This window comes from Vigna unguiculata, chromosome 7, assembly GCF_004118075.2.
Source record: "Vigna unguiculata cultivar IT97K-499-35 chromosome 7, ASM411807v1, whole genome shotgun sequence".
Taxonomy (NCBI): Eukaryota; Viridiplantae; Streptophyta; class Magnoliopsida; order Fabales; family Fabaceae; genus Vigna; species Vigna unguiculata.
Genome location: NC_040285.1, coordinates 35507959 through 35523905, shown reverse-complemented (window position 1 = coordinate 35523905; position 15947 = coordinate 35507959). Strand labels below are relative to the sequence as shown.

At 35.6% G+C, this 15947-nt stretch overlaps 1 protein-coding gene across 1 annotated transcript; it reads right to left on the bottom strand.

The window, feature by feature from the left end:
- Positions 1-11739: 11739 nt before the first annotated feature.
- LOC114192611 (cysteine and histidine-rich domain-containing protein RAR1) lies at positions 11740-15640 on the bottom strand. Its single transcript, XM_028082391.1, has 6 exons — positions 15379-15640; positions 13710-13712; positions 13526-13608; positions 12577-12728; positions 12216-12451; positions 11740-12085 (listed from the first exon to the last, which is right to left on the bottom strand). The coding sequence occupies exons 1-6, from the start codon at positions 15478-15480 to the stop codon at positions 11990-11992; spliced, it is 672 nt and encodes a 223-aa protein (XP_027938192.1). The 5' UTR covers positions 15481-15640; the 3' UTR covers positions 11740-11989.
- Between the last annotated feature and the right edge of the window lie 307 nt (positions 15641-15947).

Below are 15947 nucleotides of genomic sequence, written 5' to 3'. Positions count from 1 at the left end.
TGGGGCCAAAAGAATTTCTCTTTTAAAAGACCTAGGGTTTTTTCTACCCCAAAATGACCCATTAATCCCCCTTCATGTGTTTCTTGAACAAGGAGTTTTCTTTGTGAACATTGGGGAATACAAATTTTTCCTTCTTTAAACAAATACCCCTCATTCACATAGAAACCTCCTTGAGGTCTTTCCATACATTCAGCATAAGTAGAGGAAAACTCAGAATCTTGATTATACATTTCTGGAATGTGATCAAATCCAAGAATTTGGGCTCCCAATTTTGAAAACAATGTGTGCCTTCTAGACAAGGCATCAGCCACCACATTACTTTTGCCCTTCTTGTACTTTATCACATAAGGAAATTGTTCCAAGAATTCCATCCACTTAGCATGTCTTTTATTCAGCTTATGTTGGCCCTTCAAATATTTTAGCGACTCATGGTCACTATGAATGACAAACTCTTTGGACACAAGGTAGTGTTCCCAAGTTTGAAGGGCCCTAACTAAGGCATACAATTCCTTATCATAGGTGGGATAGTTGAGGGAGGCACCATGAAGTTTTTCACTGAAATAAGCAATTGGGTGCCCTCCTTGCAACAACACAGCACCTATTCCTACACCGGATGCATCACACTCTAGCTCAAAGGTTTTTGAAAAGTTTGGTAAAGCTAGAATGGGTGCATTGGTGAGATTTTCCTTGAGTTGTTGAAAAGCAGACTCTTGTTTTTCACCCCAATTAAAAGATACATCTTTCTTGACAAGTTCATTGAGGGGTGAAGCCAAAGTAGAGAAGTTAGGAACAAACCTCCTATAAAAGCTTGCCAAACCATGGAAGCTCCTAACCTCTCCAACATTTTTAGGAGTAGGCCATTCTTGGATGGCCTTTATTTTTGTAGGGTCAACATGGACCCCATTTTTGTTCACAACAAAACCTAAGAAAACTACACTATCTACACAAAAAGTACATTTCTCTTTATTAGCAAACAAACTATTTACCCTAAGGATGGTAAGGACAGACCTTAGATGGTCTATGTGCTCATGCAAGCTCTTGCTATAAATCAAGATATCATCAAAATAGACAACCACAAACTTTCCTATGCACTCTCTAAGAACGTGATTCATTAGTCTCATGAATGTGCTAGGTGCATTAGTAAGCCCAAAGGGCATCACTAACCACTCATATAGTCCAAATTTGGTCTTAAAAGCGGTTTTCCACTCATCACCTTCTTTGATTCTTATTTGGTGATAACCACTCTTTAGATCAATTTTAGAAAACATGAGGGACCCATGCAACTCATCAAGCATGTCATCAAGCCTAGGGATTGGATGCCTATATTTAATGGTGATGTTATTTATGGCTCTACAATCACAGCACATTCTCCATTTCCCATCCTTTTTAGGTACTAACAAAACAGGCACAGCACAAGGGCTAAGGCTCTTTTGAACCCAACCCTTCTCCAACAACTCTTGGACTTGAGACTCTATCTCCTTTGTTTCTTGAGGATTTGTCCTATAGGCTGGTCTATTTGGTAGACTAGCCCCAGGCACTAAATCTATTTGATGTTCAATTCCTCTAAAGGGAGGAAGCCCAATAGGCCCTTCCTTAGGGAATATATCCTCAAACTCTTTCAAAAGATTTTCAATTTTAGGAGGTAGATTCTTACGTTCAAGAGTTGTGGCAGTACATGTGAGTGTTCCTTTACACAACAAGAGGCATGAAGGTTGTTCATCATTGAGAACTTGATTCAAAGATTTTATAGTCAAAATGTTCTCATGTTGAATGACCTTGGGAGAAGGAACACCAATCTCTCCCACCTTAGATTCATCTTTAGTTACTTTTTTTGGGAGAGAGGGAGGACTTTTTTTTTTATCCTCTTTTCTCTCCTTTTCCAACTTCTTTCTCATTTGGATTTGATCCTCTACCACTTGGGATGGTGATAAAGGATGCAAGACAAATTTTCTATCCTTGTGAGTGAAGGTGATTTCATTGGTAAGACCATTATGCATGGTTTTCTTGTCAAATTGCCAAGGTCTTCCCAATAAAACATGGCAAGCTTCCATAGGTACTACATCACATAGCACACTATCTTCATATTTCCCTATGGATAACTTGACCTTCACTTGATGTTGGGCTGTCAAATCCCCACTTTCATTAAGCCAATGCAATTTGTAAGGTTTTGGATGGGGAATGATAGTCAAAGCCAACTTATCAACCAACCTTGTACTACAACAATTGCAACATGAACCACTATCAACAATGAGAGAACAAGTGTTTTCTAAAATTTTACATCTTGTATGAAAGATGTTCTCTCTTTGTGTTGGCTCTTTTGGAATGGGTTGGTTGCTAAGAAGTCTTCTAATCATTAGAAGGTCTCCTTCACAAGGATAGACAATTTCCTTAGCCTCATCATTAGACTCCTCACTAGAAGTCTCACTCTCACTTTCTTGCTCATCTTGGCTACTATAGTGGTCAACACCCCTTAAGATCATGGTCTTTTTGGTGGGGCATTGAGATGCAACATGACCTCTACCAAGACACTTGAAACATTTGATTTCACTAGTGCGAGTGTGTGAAGATGTGCCTTCCCTTGGTTTCTCCTTTTCCTTGAAACTTTTGGAAAACACTTTGGTCAAGGTTAGGAAACTTTTGGAAAACACTTTTGGAAAACATTGAAGCTTGCATGAAGAATGGAGGCTCCATGGATGGTGTTGGATGCGGAAGCATGAAGGAAAGGAGCTTAAGGTGTTTGGTTTGGTGTAGGTGAAAGGATTCTTAAGAGAGGTGAGGCCAACTCCTAAGGAAGAAGACTAGAGTAAACTAGAGAAGAGTTTACTCTAAGGTGAGCTCAAAAGAGATTTGTGCACAAATTTGGGCAGCAATTCATTACTCAATTTCAAGCTGAAAAATACATCTCCTAAGCCTTCTATTTATAGTCTAAAATGAGACCAAGGGGTCTCCAAAAAGTGGAGGGAAAAAGGAGTCTAGAAAGTTGAATTTTGGAGCCAAAAAGGAGCATGTGGGAGGTGTGACTTGCCACCTAAGCAAGTCACACTTGTCTTGCCATGGGAAGCTAACTCTCATCCTTGGAGAGCAAGTTTGAGAAGCTTCTAGGCTTTTCTAGAGTAGACACACTACTCTTGGCCCATTTGGCCCAATTCCCCTTTTTGGTCCAAAATTACTTCTAAAGCCCAATTTCCTCTAAGGCCCAATACATGGCCCAAAGAAAAATCCTATTCTACTGGGCCCAAAATACAAAGCCCAAAATAAAATCCTAATCTAGTATTTACAAACAAAATGTCCTAGGCTAGGTCTTGACATCTTCCTTGGCCCATGTGAAGTTCATCTTGGGCCTTGCATGCGCATTTAAGGCCCATTCCTCTTGTATTCTCCTAGCCATGGCTCTTGTTGTAGGTCCCTTGGCCCGAGGCTTCTCATCAACTTGGGATGATAATTCTTGAAATATTTGGCTAAAAAGAGTAAAAGTAATTTAGATAAGTCAATAAATCAATATGATATACAATTTTTAACCCTACAAATTTGATATGGTGTAACCTCAAAATCATTGGACACAAGGAGAAAATTTAAATCACAGAGAGTTATAGTGATCCAAAATGTTGGTGTCACTAGGAAACCATTGGAGGTACGCTATCTGAAATTAAATTATGGAGAGTTATAATATTCTATTGTACATCAATTAAGTATTGTTGAACATCATATGAAAAATTTAATTCTAAAGCTTCATACGATATGACATTGAGCGCCAGGTAACTATCGTTGCACACCATATGAAAAAATATATATTATTGAAAATTTAAGTGTGAGTTTAAGTTTTATATTGAGTAAAAATGAGAAAATTAAACATCATATAAGGATTAAGGCCCATAAACCCATCACCTTAAGATTTTGGATTGAGAGTGATATCAATCCCTTATGTGTGAGTTAGACTTATATCTCATTAATATTTTATGGTGTTGTACTTGAGAAGAACATTGATCCTAATTTATTATTTTATTAGAGTGAACTCCTTAAAAATATGAAATAGTATGGCAGGTGAATAATATTAACCGATGCACGTGTGTAACTAACAAGTAATATTAAAAATATTATTAACATTCAACTATGTCAATAACATATGAGTCCACTTAATACACCTTATGTGTGAATTTCATTGATGATTTTTTTTTTCTTTTTGTATTTTACTTATATATAAATGGACTTTAAATATTTGATAATATTTCTTATACGGCTTTAAATCTTTGAAATGATTCACCACCAAAATTTGTAGAACTTGTTTTAAACAGTTTATATTATATTGTGTTCTTAGAGACTGAATTGTTTCGTACACATTTTTGTTCATTCTATATACCTGTTTTAAATAGATTTTTCCAGAACAAGTAATTTTTTAATTTTTTAATTTTTTGAAACGTAAAAGAGCTCAATCAAATACAAACACCGGTCTTAAATATCACGAGTTTATTACAATCTTTAACACAATTATAGAAATAGACAACAGAGATTAGGAGAGTTGTAAGACATAAAAGCCCATAGCTATTGGGCTTTTTTGTGATGCACACTTGTTCATAGTCGAGAGAGTGAGTCATTGGAAGTTATCTTTCATGTCCATGGAACAAATTCTAATAGTGTATTAAGGGAATTTCTTCATACACCTCTAAAGTTTTTCCTGCACTTCCAAGAATTTTTTAAAATTCAAAATTACCTTTAAAATCATTTGAGAAAAGATAGATAAATCACACCCCCAACTTATTTTCGGATATGAACTTTCAATAAATATATTTTTGAAAATTGATATCCGATAAAAAATTTAGACTTTCAAATAAAAAAAACATATATCGTAATATATCGTAATATATATATATATATATATGATTAAACACATAAAGATGTCACGTAAATTTAACAAATAAAAAAAGCAATTAAACTGTTTTTCCAAAATATAGCCCCAAGTATTACTAATTTTGCAACATTCCTGTATGCTAACAAGATTATGGACCACAGAAAAAACATTAAGTGTCAAAATTTTGTTGAAATTAACATGAAAGGTGAAATAACTAATCGATCAAGGTGAAATGACAAATAACTTCATTTTAATAGATTAAGTATATTTTTAGTTCCTGAATTTTGATCCAAAATTATAATTTATTTTTCTCTAAAATTTTAATATATTTTGGTCTCTAAACTTTAAAAATGAATGAATATAGTTATTTTAAACCAATTATGTTAACTTTTTTTTTATGTGTCGAACAATTTCCTAATTGATATTAAAGTGGAAATATGTCAAACAACATAAACAAGTCTAATACTAATATGAAACATTTTTGAAATGTCAAAAAAATTTAACATAATTGAATTATAAGGGCTATATCTATTCATTTTTAAAGTTTGATAACTAAAATTAAGGGTGGGCAAAAAATCTAATTTTTATGATCAAATCCATTTTTTCTGTGATCCAATCCATTTAATATCCATTTTATTAAAAATCCAATCCATTTAAAATCCATTTTATTGGATTTGGATATCAATCTAATCTACATTTTATATATTTTATGGATTGAATATCTATTCTCGAAATCTAGATTTTCAAAATGGATAATCCAAAATATCCAATTCAAAATTTCACTTTATATTTTTTGTTAGGTTAGGCTAAAGGTTGAGACGGACTAGTCCAAATTTAGTCGTATTTGATTGAGTTGGCGTGACCCTGTACAAAATTTGGTCGAAATAGGCCAAATTCATTCAAGTCGGTCCCGATCGAAATTTGACCCAGTTGGTCCTGAACAAAATTTGGAAGTATTCGGCCAATCTGTCAAATTCTTTGGTGTCAGCTCTATGGACACAAATTTCGATCCACACCCATTATTTGGATCCAAAATGAATGTGGATTAGATTTTCGATAGGGCTGACACCATAAAATTTGGCAGATTTTTTGTCGAGGCCAACTAGGCCAAATTTCAGCATGAGATGAACTTGGATGACTTTCGAACGAATTTCGATCGAGGACGACGTGACCAAATTTGGGCTAAGGTCGACTCGACAAAATTTCAGTCGAGATAGACTTGACTGGATTCGACTGAATTTCGGCCAGGACAGATTTTGCCTAATACGACCAAATTTTGGCCAGAGCCGACTTGGCCAAATATGGCCACATTTGGGTCAGGGCCTGATCAGTTAAATTTTGGTTAGGGTTGACTCCACTAAATTCGTCGGTCGGGATCGACTTGACTGAATGACAAATTTTCGATCACAGTCGACTAAGTGGAATATAGTCAAATTTCATTCAGGACTTAGTGGACCTAATACGACTAAATTTGGGCAAGTGCCGACTTGACCAAATTTTGGTCATGACTAAATCGACTGAATTTGGCCAAATTTAGGTTAGGACCAACTCGCCTAAATATGACTAAATTTCGGCCGCGATCGACTCTGCCGAATACGACCAAATTCAGGCTAGGACCAACTTCAACTCGGTCAAATTTTGGTCGAGTCCAACACCACCGAATTTTGACCGGAGCCGACTCGACTGAATTCGGCAAAATTTTGGTCGTGGCCGACTCAGTTGAATATAGCCAAATTTCGATCATGACCGACTCATTTGAATAAGACCAAATTTCACCTTATACCGTCTCAGCCAAATACGACTAAATTTGGGTCAGGGCCGACTCGGCTAAATCTCAATTGGGGCACTCTCGATTGAATTCGACCAAATTTTGATTGGAGCCAACTAGGCTGAATATACCCAAATTTTGGTCGCGATTGTCTCGGCCGAATACGGTCAAAATTTGCCTAGGTCGATTCGGGCCAATGCAGTCAAATTTGGGTCGGGGTAAACTCAACTGAATACTTCCAAATTTTGTCCAGGACCAGTTGGGCCAAATTTCGATCGAGACCGACTTGACAGAATTCGGCCAAATTTTGTATAGGGTCACGCCAACTCAATCAAATACGACTAAATTTGGACTAGTCAGTCTCAACTTTTAGTCTAACCTAACCAAAAATATAAACTGAAAATTTGGATTGGATATTTTGGATTATCCATTTTGAAAATCTAGATTTAGATAATGGATATCCAATTCATAAAATATATAAAATATATATCAAATTGATATCCATATCCAATAAAATGGATTTTAAATGGATTGAATTTTTAATAAAATAGATATTAAATGGATTAGATCATAGAAAAAATATATTGGATTATAAAAAATGGATTTTTTGCCTTCCCTTGATTAGAATTTTGTGACACATCTCTTTGCATATTAAATGTCAGAACAGAAAATCAATAAAAAAATATTGTCTATCAACATCTAAACACTTTTCTAAAATCATCCATGTAATGATAACAGACATTTGCAAAAACATCAAATTACTATTCTTACGTAAGGTTAACTTTCCTATTTCCGGTAAAATAATGTCCCTTATCTTTCTTCTTTGGATCAATAAGAAGCTATTATCTGAAGAGGATAAAAAGCAATGAAGAACCTTAACTATATTGCAACCAGTAAACCAAAGCATCATTATTTTACGAAAGAATCAAGAATTTCTGTGCAATAATGTGATACGTGCGACGTGGACGTGAGACGTGCTACGTGGGACGTGAGACGTGCTACGTGGAAGGTGAGACGTGGGACATGGGACGTTTCACGTGCGACGTGAGACATGAGACATGAGACGTGAGACATGAGAGGTAGGACGTGGGACGTGAAACATGAGACGTAAGATGACATGGGACGTGAAACGTGAGATAACGTGGGATGTGAGACGTGAGTGAGACGTAAGACGTGAGACGTGAAACGCGAGACATAAGACGTGGGACATGGGACGTGAGACGTGGGATATGGGACGTGGGTCATGAGACGTGAGACGAGAGACGTGAGACGTGAGACGTGGGTCGTGGAACGTTAAACGTGTGACGTGCGACGTGGGACGTGCGACATGGGACGTGGGACGTGAGATGTGAGACGTAAGACATGAGACGTGGGACGTGGGACGTGAGACGAGAGATGAGAGTTGTAAGACGTGAGACGTAAGACGTAAATTGAAGACGTAAGACGTGGGACGTAGGACATAGGACGTGTGACGAGAGACGTGAGATGTGAGACGTGAAATGTGAGACGTGGGACGTGGGACGTAGGACGTGAGACGTGGGACGTGAGACGTGAGATGTGAAACGTGAGACATAAGACGTGAAACGTAAGACGTGAGACGTGGGATGTGAGACGTGAGACATGAGATGTGAGACGTGAAACGTGGGTCGTGGGACGTGAAACGTGCGACGTGGGACGTAAGACGTGGGACGTGGGACGTGGGATGTGGGACATAGGACGTGAAACGAGAGACGTGAGACGTGGAACGTGGAACGTAGGACGTGGGACGTGGAATGTGGAACGTGAGACGTGGGACGTGAGACGTGGAACGTAGGACGTGACACGTGAGACATGGGAGACGTGAAAGACATGTGACGTGGGACGTGGGCAATGGGACGTGAGAGACGTGAGAGACGTGCGACGTGAGACGTGAGACGTCCGTAAACACTAAACCTTGAAATTTATATTCATAAACTTTAAAACTTACAATTTAATTGAAAATTTTAGAAGTTTAATAAAAGAATTGTTAATGTATCCATAAATTTGTACTAACAAATTTAAATTATACTCTTGTAAAAAAATATATTAATAAAAAGAGATTAAATACATATAAAATTGAAAGAATAAAAATATGAGAGTAAAAGTAATATTTAATGTTTATTTAACACATAAAAAATAAAAATTATGAGGATAACAACAATAATTTATATTTATTGAACTCTGAAATGAGCGAAAGAAAATAGAGGATGATTTGAAAATTTAAACTAAGGATGGGTAAAAAATCTAATTTTCATGATCCAATCCATTTTTGCATTTTGCTATGATCCAATCCATTTAATATTCATTTTATTAAAAATTCAATCCATTTTATTGGATTTGGATATCAATCTGATCTAAATTTTATATATTTTATGGATTGTATATCTATACTCTAAATCTAGATTTTCAAAATGGATAATCCAAAATATTCAATCTAAATTGTTAGTTTATATTTTTCGTTAGGTTAGGCTAAAGGTTGAGACGGACTAGCCCAAATTTAGTCGTATTTGATTGAGTTGACATGACTCTATACAAAATTTGGCTGAATTAGGCCAAATTCTGTCAAGTCGGTCCCGATCGAAATTTGGCCCAACTGGTCCTGGACAAAATTTGGAAGTATTCAGTTGAGTTCATCCCGATCCAAATTTGACTACATTGGACTGAGTCGACCTAGACAAAATTTGGCCGTATTCAACCGAGACAACCGCGACCAAAATTTGGCTGTACTTATCCTAGTTGGCTCCAGTCAAAATTTGGTCGAATTCAATCAAGTTGGCCCCGATTGAGATTTGACCGAGTCGGCCCTGGTCCAAATTTGGTCATATTCGGTTGAGACGACCTAGGATGAAATTTGGTCGTATTCAAATGAGTCGGTCACGATCGAAATTTAGCCGTATTCAACTGAGTTGGCCACGACCGAAATTCGGTCGAATTAAGTCGAGTTGGCTTCGGTCAAAATTTGATCGTGTTGACTTCAACCAAAATTTGACTGAGTTGGTCCTGGCCTGAATTTGGTCGTATTCGGCAGAGTCGATTACGACGTAATTTGGTCATATTTAGGCGAGTTGGTCCTGACCTAAATTTGGCCAAATTCAGTCGAGTTGGTCATGACCAAAATTTGGTTGAGTCGGCATTAGTCCAAATTTAGCCGTATTCGATCGAGTAAATCTCGAACAAAATTTGACTATATTTAACTTAGTCGGTTGTGATAAAAAATTGGCCATGTTGAGTCAAGTCGGTCCCAGCCGACGAATTTAATGGAGTCAACCGTGACCGAAATTTGACTGATCAGGCCTTGGCCCAAATTTGGCTAAATTTGGTCGTATGAGGCAAAATCGGTCCTAGCCGAAATTCAGTCGAATCCAGTCCAGTCGATCTCAACTAAAATTTTGTCAAGTCGACCTTGGTCCAATTTTGGTCACGTCGTCTCCGACCGAAATTCGTTCAAAAGTCATCCAAGTTCATCTTATGCTGAAATTTGGCCTCTTTGGCTCCGACAAAAAATCTGTCAAATTCTATGGTGTCAACCTTATGAACACAAGTTTTAAAAAATTTAATTTGAATTTATTTTATGAAAAATTGATTTTGAATTTTGAACTTGATCCAAATATTTAGATCTAGATTTAAACTTGATCCAAATATTTGGATCTGGATTTTTAAAAAATCCAATCTACTTTTTTTAAAAAAATAGATTTGGATCGAAAATCTAATCCAATTATTTGGATCCAAAATGGATGTGGATTGAATCACTAAAAATTCAATTCATGATCACCCCTAACTAAAATATATCAAAGTTTCAAACATGGACTAATTCTAATTTTACATCAAAATTCAGGAATTAAAAATATAATCAACTTTTTTTTTTTTATTTGAACTTATACTTTCAATCCATACAAAATATTTTAGTGTCGGTTTCTAGACCCCTTTAAAAAATAAAAGACTTAGTCACTTTAAAATGAGTTCATTTTAGTTTTGATCCCAATTATTACTCGTAATCTCTGAAAAGTTTTAAAGTAGTTATTTTTCATTATTAAAATTTATTTTAAAAGTAGATGAATAACTTTATATAAAGAACCCATATTTTTTTCCCACTAAACACAAGTGTAACTAGAGTGTCAACGTGTAAAAACTGTAGAAACCCGTCCATACCTAATTCGCTAAATAAATATTTGTCTCTTATCCGTACCCATATCTTTTGGGTATCTATTATGCAGGTGTCCGCATAATTTTTTAATATCCACAATATCCACAGGTACCATGGATATTTACAAAAAATTTAATATATATTTAACATATTTTAATCGTGAATTCAAATAAAATACAATACATAATAATCATAAATTTTAAACAAAGTCCAAATAACTCATTTAAATAGTGTGACAGTTTACAAAAAAATAATTTTGAAAAAAAACTAATTGATAAAAAAATAACCCATTCAAAATCAATATGTTGATATTTTAATCCTACTTTTTTATTTTTCTTTTTAATTTAATTAGAGTATAGCAGATACAGATATCCACAAATTAATACGAATATTTGTACACATCCCATTAACATACGGGTATTAAAAACACTCGTACCTGTTACCCGCTCGTATCCATTTACAATATTCATTTCCTACCCGTTACGGGTTTTATCGGCAAATATCCACGGATACGAATTTTTTTGACATCCCTAGATGTGACATTGTTGTTTAAAAGAACATAATAATAGGAAATTTCTATTTTTAAAAGAACTAAAATCAAAATTTACCACAAGATATATTTAAGTCGTCTTTTTATTATTACTCCCAATAAATTATACCATTCGTACAACCATTTCAGTACAACCATTTCAGTAACACAACACGTCCTATATCTTTTGTTTCCTTAACTAATTTTAATATATGAACATTTCTCTTCTCATTGTTTTAAAAATAAATATTTCATGCATAAAAGTAAGTTATCTTCTGCCTGAAAATGTGATAGCTAAGTAGCAATGACATCATCAAGATAGCCCAATTCTGTGTTTTAAGCCGAAAAACATATATTTTGGCTCTGAATAAACAAGGCCATTGTGAACGGAACCATAGTTTAACATCTTTCGAGATTAGCCAAGTCCGACACAGTCCAACAAAAGCAAATTACGACATTCGAAGAACTCAGGAAAACAGATTCACATAGTATACTATCACAATAACCATCCAGATGGATTGACTAAGAAAATTAAGAATAGAGGTATGCAAAAAGAGTAGACACTGCTGTTTTTCTCCAATAATTAATCAATGACATCAAAACATCAATCAACATTACCTTTTCCATCTCAATGAAAGTATCAGCTATTGTAAGGAAAAAAAGGTTCTTCAGTGTCTTCCGCGATCAGGACTCTGGATCTGCACTATGCCATCCCTTTGTGCATGGAGGAATGTTCATAAACTCATCAAATTCTTTTACATGAATATCACAGCACTTCCACTACAAAAAAGCGTGACAAAGGAAAAATAAATACAGTTCACATAGAACATGTCTCAACTACAGTACAAGCATTGATTTAAATAGAAATGAGACCAAACGAAGAACATTCAGAGGAATACTTAATACTGACCCCTCTCATCCGGTCATGAAAAACAGCAGGGCCGGGATGGTAGCTGCAAGCAGTGTCATGATTATCCTTTTCCTTGAACGTTTGACCACATCCTTTATTTTTGCATATTTGGGGTTCATTTATATCGACGATCTTCTTAGGTTTTGGAGCCTTAACACTTGAATTGTTAACAGCAGAGACGTCTCCAACAAGATTTGGGGACTTGTCTACAACGTTAACTGGTTTGCTTTGTGAACCTAATGAAGAAGAGAGGGATAGGAGAAAGAAAATTAGCTTTTTGAAAGCACGACATGGGGGGATTGCTGAAAAACAACTAATCGAAGGACTTGAGACAGTGGCATGAGCAAAAGCATGTGAATACCATGGTCTGAGCAAAAGAAACCCTGCCTACATCTGGAACAAGTGTCCTTTGACGAAGCATTGGTTGAAGAAACAGCAGTTGGAGGGGGCGTGGTGTTCTTCTTCACTGGCGCAATTACTTGCTTGACTGCTGTATGTTTTCCAGTCTTACATCTTGACCACAGAGAGAAACTTTGATCAATATATGCAGCCAATATTCAAAGAAATTGTAAAGTAATGGACAAAACCGACTTAATTTTATTGCCGCAAGTAAAAGAAAAATACGCTGTTTCATTGCTAGCACATTTAAGCCAATGAACCATGTTTTCCAAACTCAACATACATATGATCACTACATTATATAAGATCTAATACTATAAAGAATCCCACAGAGATATAATTAAACACAAGCAAAATCATCTACAGGAGATAATGATATTGTCTAGAGGAGCAGCAAATATTTTCAATTGAAAATGTTTTATAAGTTTATACAAGAATAACTGCTAGGTGGAATTCACTTCTAATTTCCATTTCATTAATGTTACATTTAGAAACCATATTTACTCGGTGAGCATTTTCTGCCACCAAAAGCAACTTCGAAGCACGAATTGGTAATGAAGAGCGGACTCATACCAGTGTAAAATAAAGATTGGAGATTCTAAATACAGATCATTGCACATTGAAACAGGAGTAACGTGATGATACTTCCCCATATATGAAGATGAAATCAACCCATGCGGAACTAATAAATGAAATTTAGAGTAAAACATCAATAATCAACTATTTTGACAATACTTCTCTACGATTCTTTTACTTTCTCCATAACAGAAAGTCACCGCTACGACCTATTCATAAATTCTACCCAAAAAGGTTGAACTCTTTCAAATTGACCAGTTGACCGCAGACCAAACATTGTATTCTAAAACAGGAAACTACAGAAAAGGGGAAAAAATTGAATAATGATCTCTCACCCCGGAATTTCCAAAAACAAGCTAAAATCATGACTTCTTTTCTTGCAACAACTCCATTCTTTTGTTCCATCATGAAATATAGGCTGTAAAATAAAAGAAATGTAATCAGTTACAATAAACTGATAACTAATCATAATAGAAAGAATACATTGTGAAGAAATAGATTTATAGACATTGGACTTACCCCCTGAACAATGGAAGATGCCCCAGCAGCATAAAATCCAAATCCCAAACATGCCAGATGGAAAGTGAATCAGTAAGATCTCAAACAGATGCCGCATCATAAATCAACAAAATGATATAACGGAGGGACATAAAATTGTACTAAGTTCACAATCATGAGTATGCATTAATGATGGCATTAGCTAAAATGAAATTACCTAAGCTCATGAAACAACACAAACCAAAAGCCAAAAGAGTTCTTATAGGAACTGAACAGTATGGAAGAAAATACAAGTTTTAGTAACTTTCAATATAGAGTGCTAACCTCTCGGCTACTACCATGCCACTATTGACAAACTAGGTCTAGCTACCAAAGATGAAGAGATATGTTGAAAACTAAAACCAATCCCTAGAAAATAAGTATTAAGCATGATTGCAACAAACTATATTAGATAAAGAAAATGGAAAACACACCGCATAAGGAGAAGGGTCATGCTTATTAGTGTTGAGCACTAGTTAGGGAATTAAAAGGAAAAAGTTCTATTAGAAATCTTATGCAGGCACATTAAAAGAACAGAGGGAAGCACATATCTACACATCCTAATTAAAAAAAAAAAAAAATCTCTTTTAATTCCTTAACCAAAGCCCTAAGAGCTCTGGGTAACATTTGTCAAAAGAAAAATAGAATCAATTATATCATTAATTGAGAAAAAAAAAAAAGTAGAACGAAATGATAAAGGATTGGCTATTATCTCACATCTAAAAAATTCATAATTGTGGTGTTCTCCCCTAAAGTTTTAATGTGAATTCCCTTTCTAGCCAATCCAGTAATGAAGGGGCTGATTCTCAGGTGCACGGTCCAACTTGTTTCCCAAACCTTGTAAACCCTTGGTAAGATCTCAATTATGACTACCTTAGTTATTAATTTACCTATATCACTCTTAACTTTCAGATATGTAAAAGCAATCAGTTCTAACATTGTTTTAGTACCATACGGTTCCTTGGCCAAAGTGCTAAAGTACTACCATAGATGTGCCACTCGAGCTGAACTGAATCACTACACTACATAGAATAGCTTCCACGGAATGAATTTAACTTTACTAATATGAGTAAACCACTCCGAAAAGAAATGTGAAAGTGGACTATCTCCAGTTCTCAACTCTCCAGTTCTCAACTCTCAACAATTAAAGAGAAAATCAAACGAGTAGAGATAGTAAGCAATTCACAGTTTATTGCACTCCTGCTCGCGCATGCAATATCAGGCGATACCATCTGTAGGTAATATCACGAGTTAATTTCATCATCAGTGATGCAGATTTCTTACTATTTGCTCTAACACGACATTTCGCGCAGCCAAATCCCACAAGAAAAGGCACAAGCTTAAAGAAACCAGGATCTTTAATACACTGCAATAACGAATTACAAAAGAGAAGACGGAAGAACAGGGTTGAACGCAAACCAATTTGCAGGGAGATCAATTAATTGTAGAATAATTGTAGGAAGGCTTAGGAAATTAAATCAAGTGCCCTTGAAGCAAGAACATAAGTTAGGGCTAGGCATTAGGTGAAAAACTAAAGATGGGGAGTTACAGAACAGAATTATACTAAGTGAAAGGGAAAAGTGCATGTTGGTTGTGATAAAGGTGGAAACTTGGACATGAGGGTTATGCGAGAAAGAGAGAGAGAGAGTACCGAATCATGGTATCGACAGGAACCGTCAGGATTGTCGTCCTCGGAGAAGGTGGCGTCGCACCCAATCCTCTGGCATCGAACCATAAGTGTTGTCTTCTCCATTCTGAAAGTAGGCACAATCCCTGTGGTTTTGTGATAACACAACCACAATCAGCTTTCAGGCGCAAGAGAATAACACGAGGACTTTACCTTGTGAGAACTCAGACGGGTTGGGCTTTGACGCTGTTTCAATTCTTGAAAATTGAAATAGAGTAAAGGGAAAAATATATTATATAAAAAGCTGATTCCCCTCAGTTTTCACTCAACTTCTTGCAGGTTCCAGATTTTGAGTTATGTTACCTAGCTAGCTAGATACCTGTAATGATAAATTTGAAATAAAATCCATAAAAGTTAGGGAACATTCTCACTATTTTTGTTTACCAATATCGTGTAATTTGTTTGAAATTACCAAAGTGAATAAAATAAAAAAAATTAAATAAATCATGTTTGAAAATAATACTTCATTCAATTAAAATAGTGTTTATAAACATGATTTTAATTTTAATTTTTGCATAAAGTAAAATAAAAGA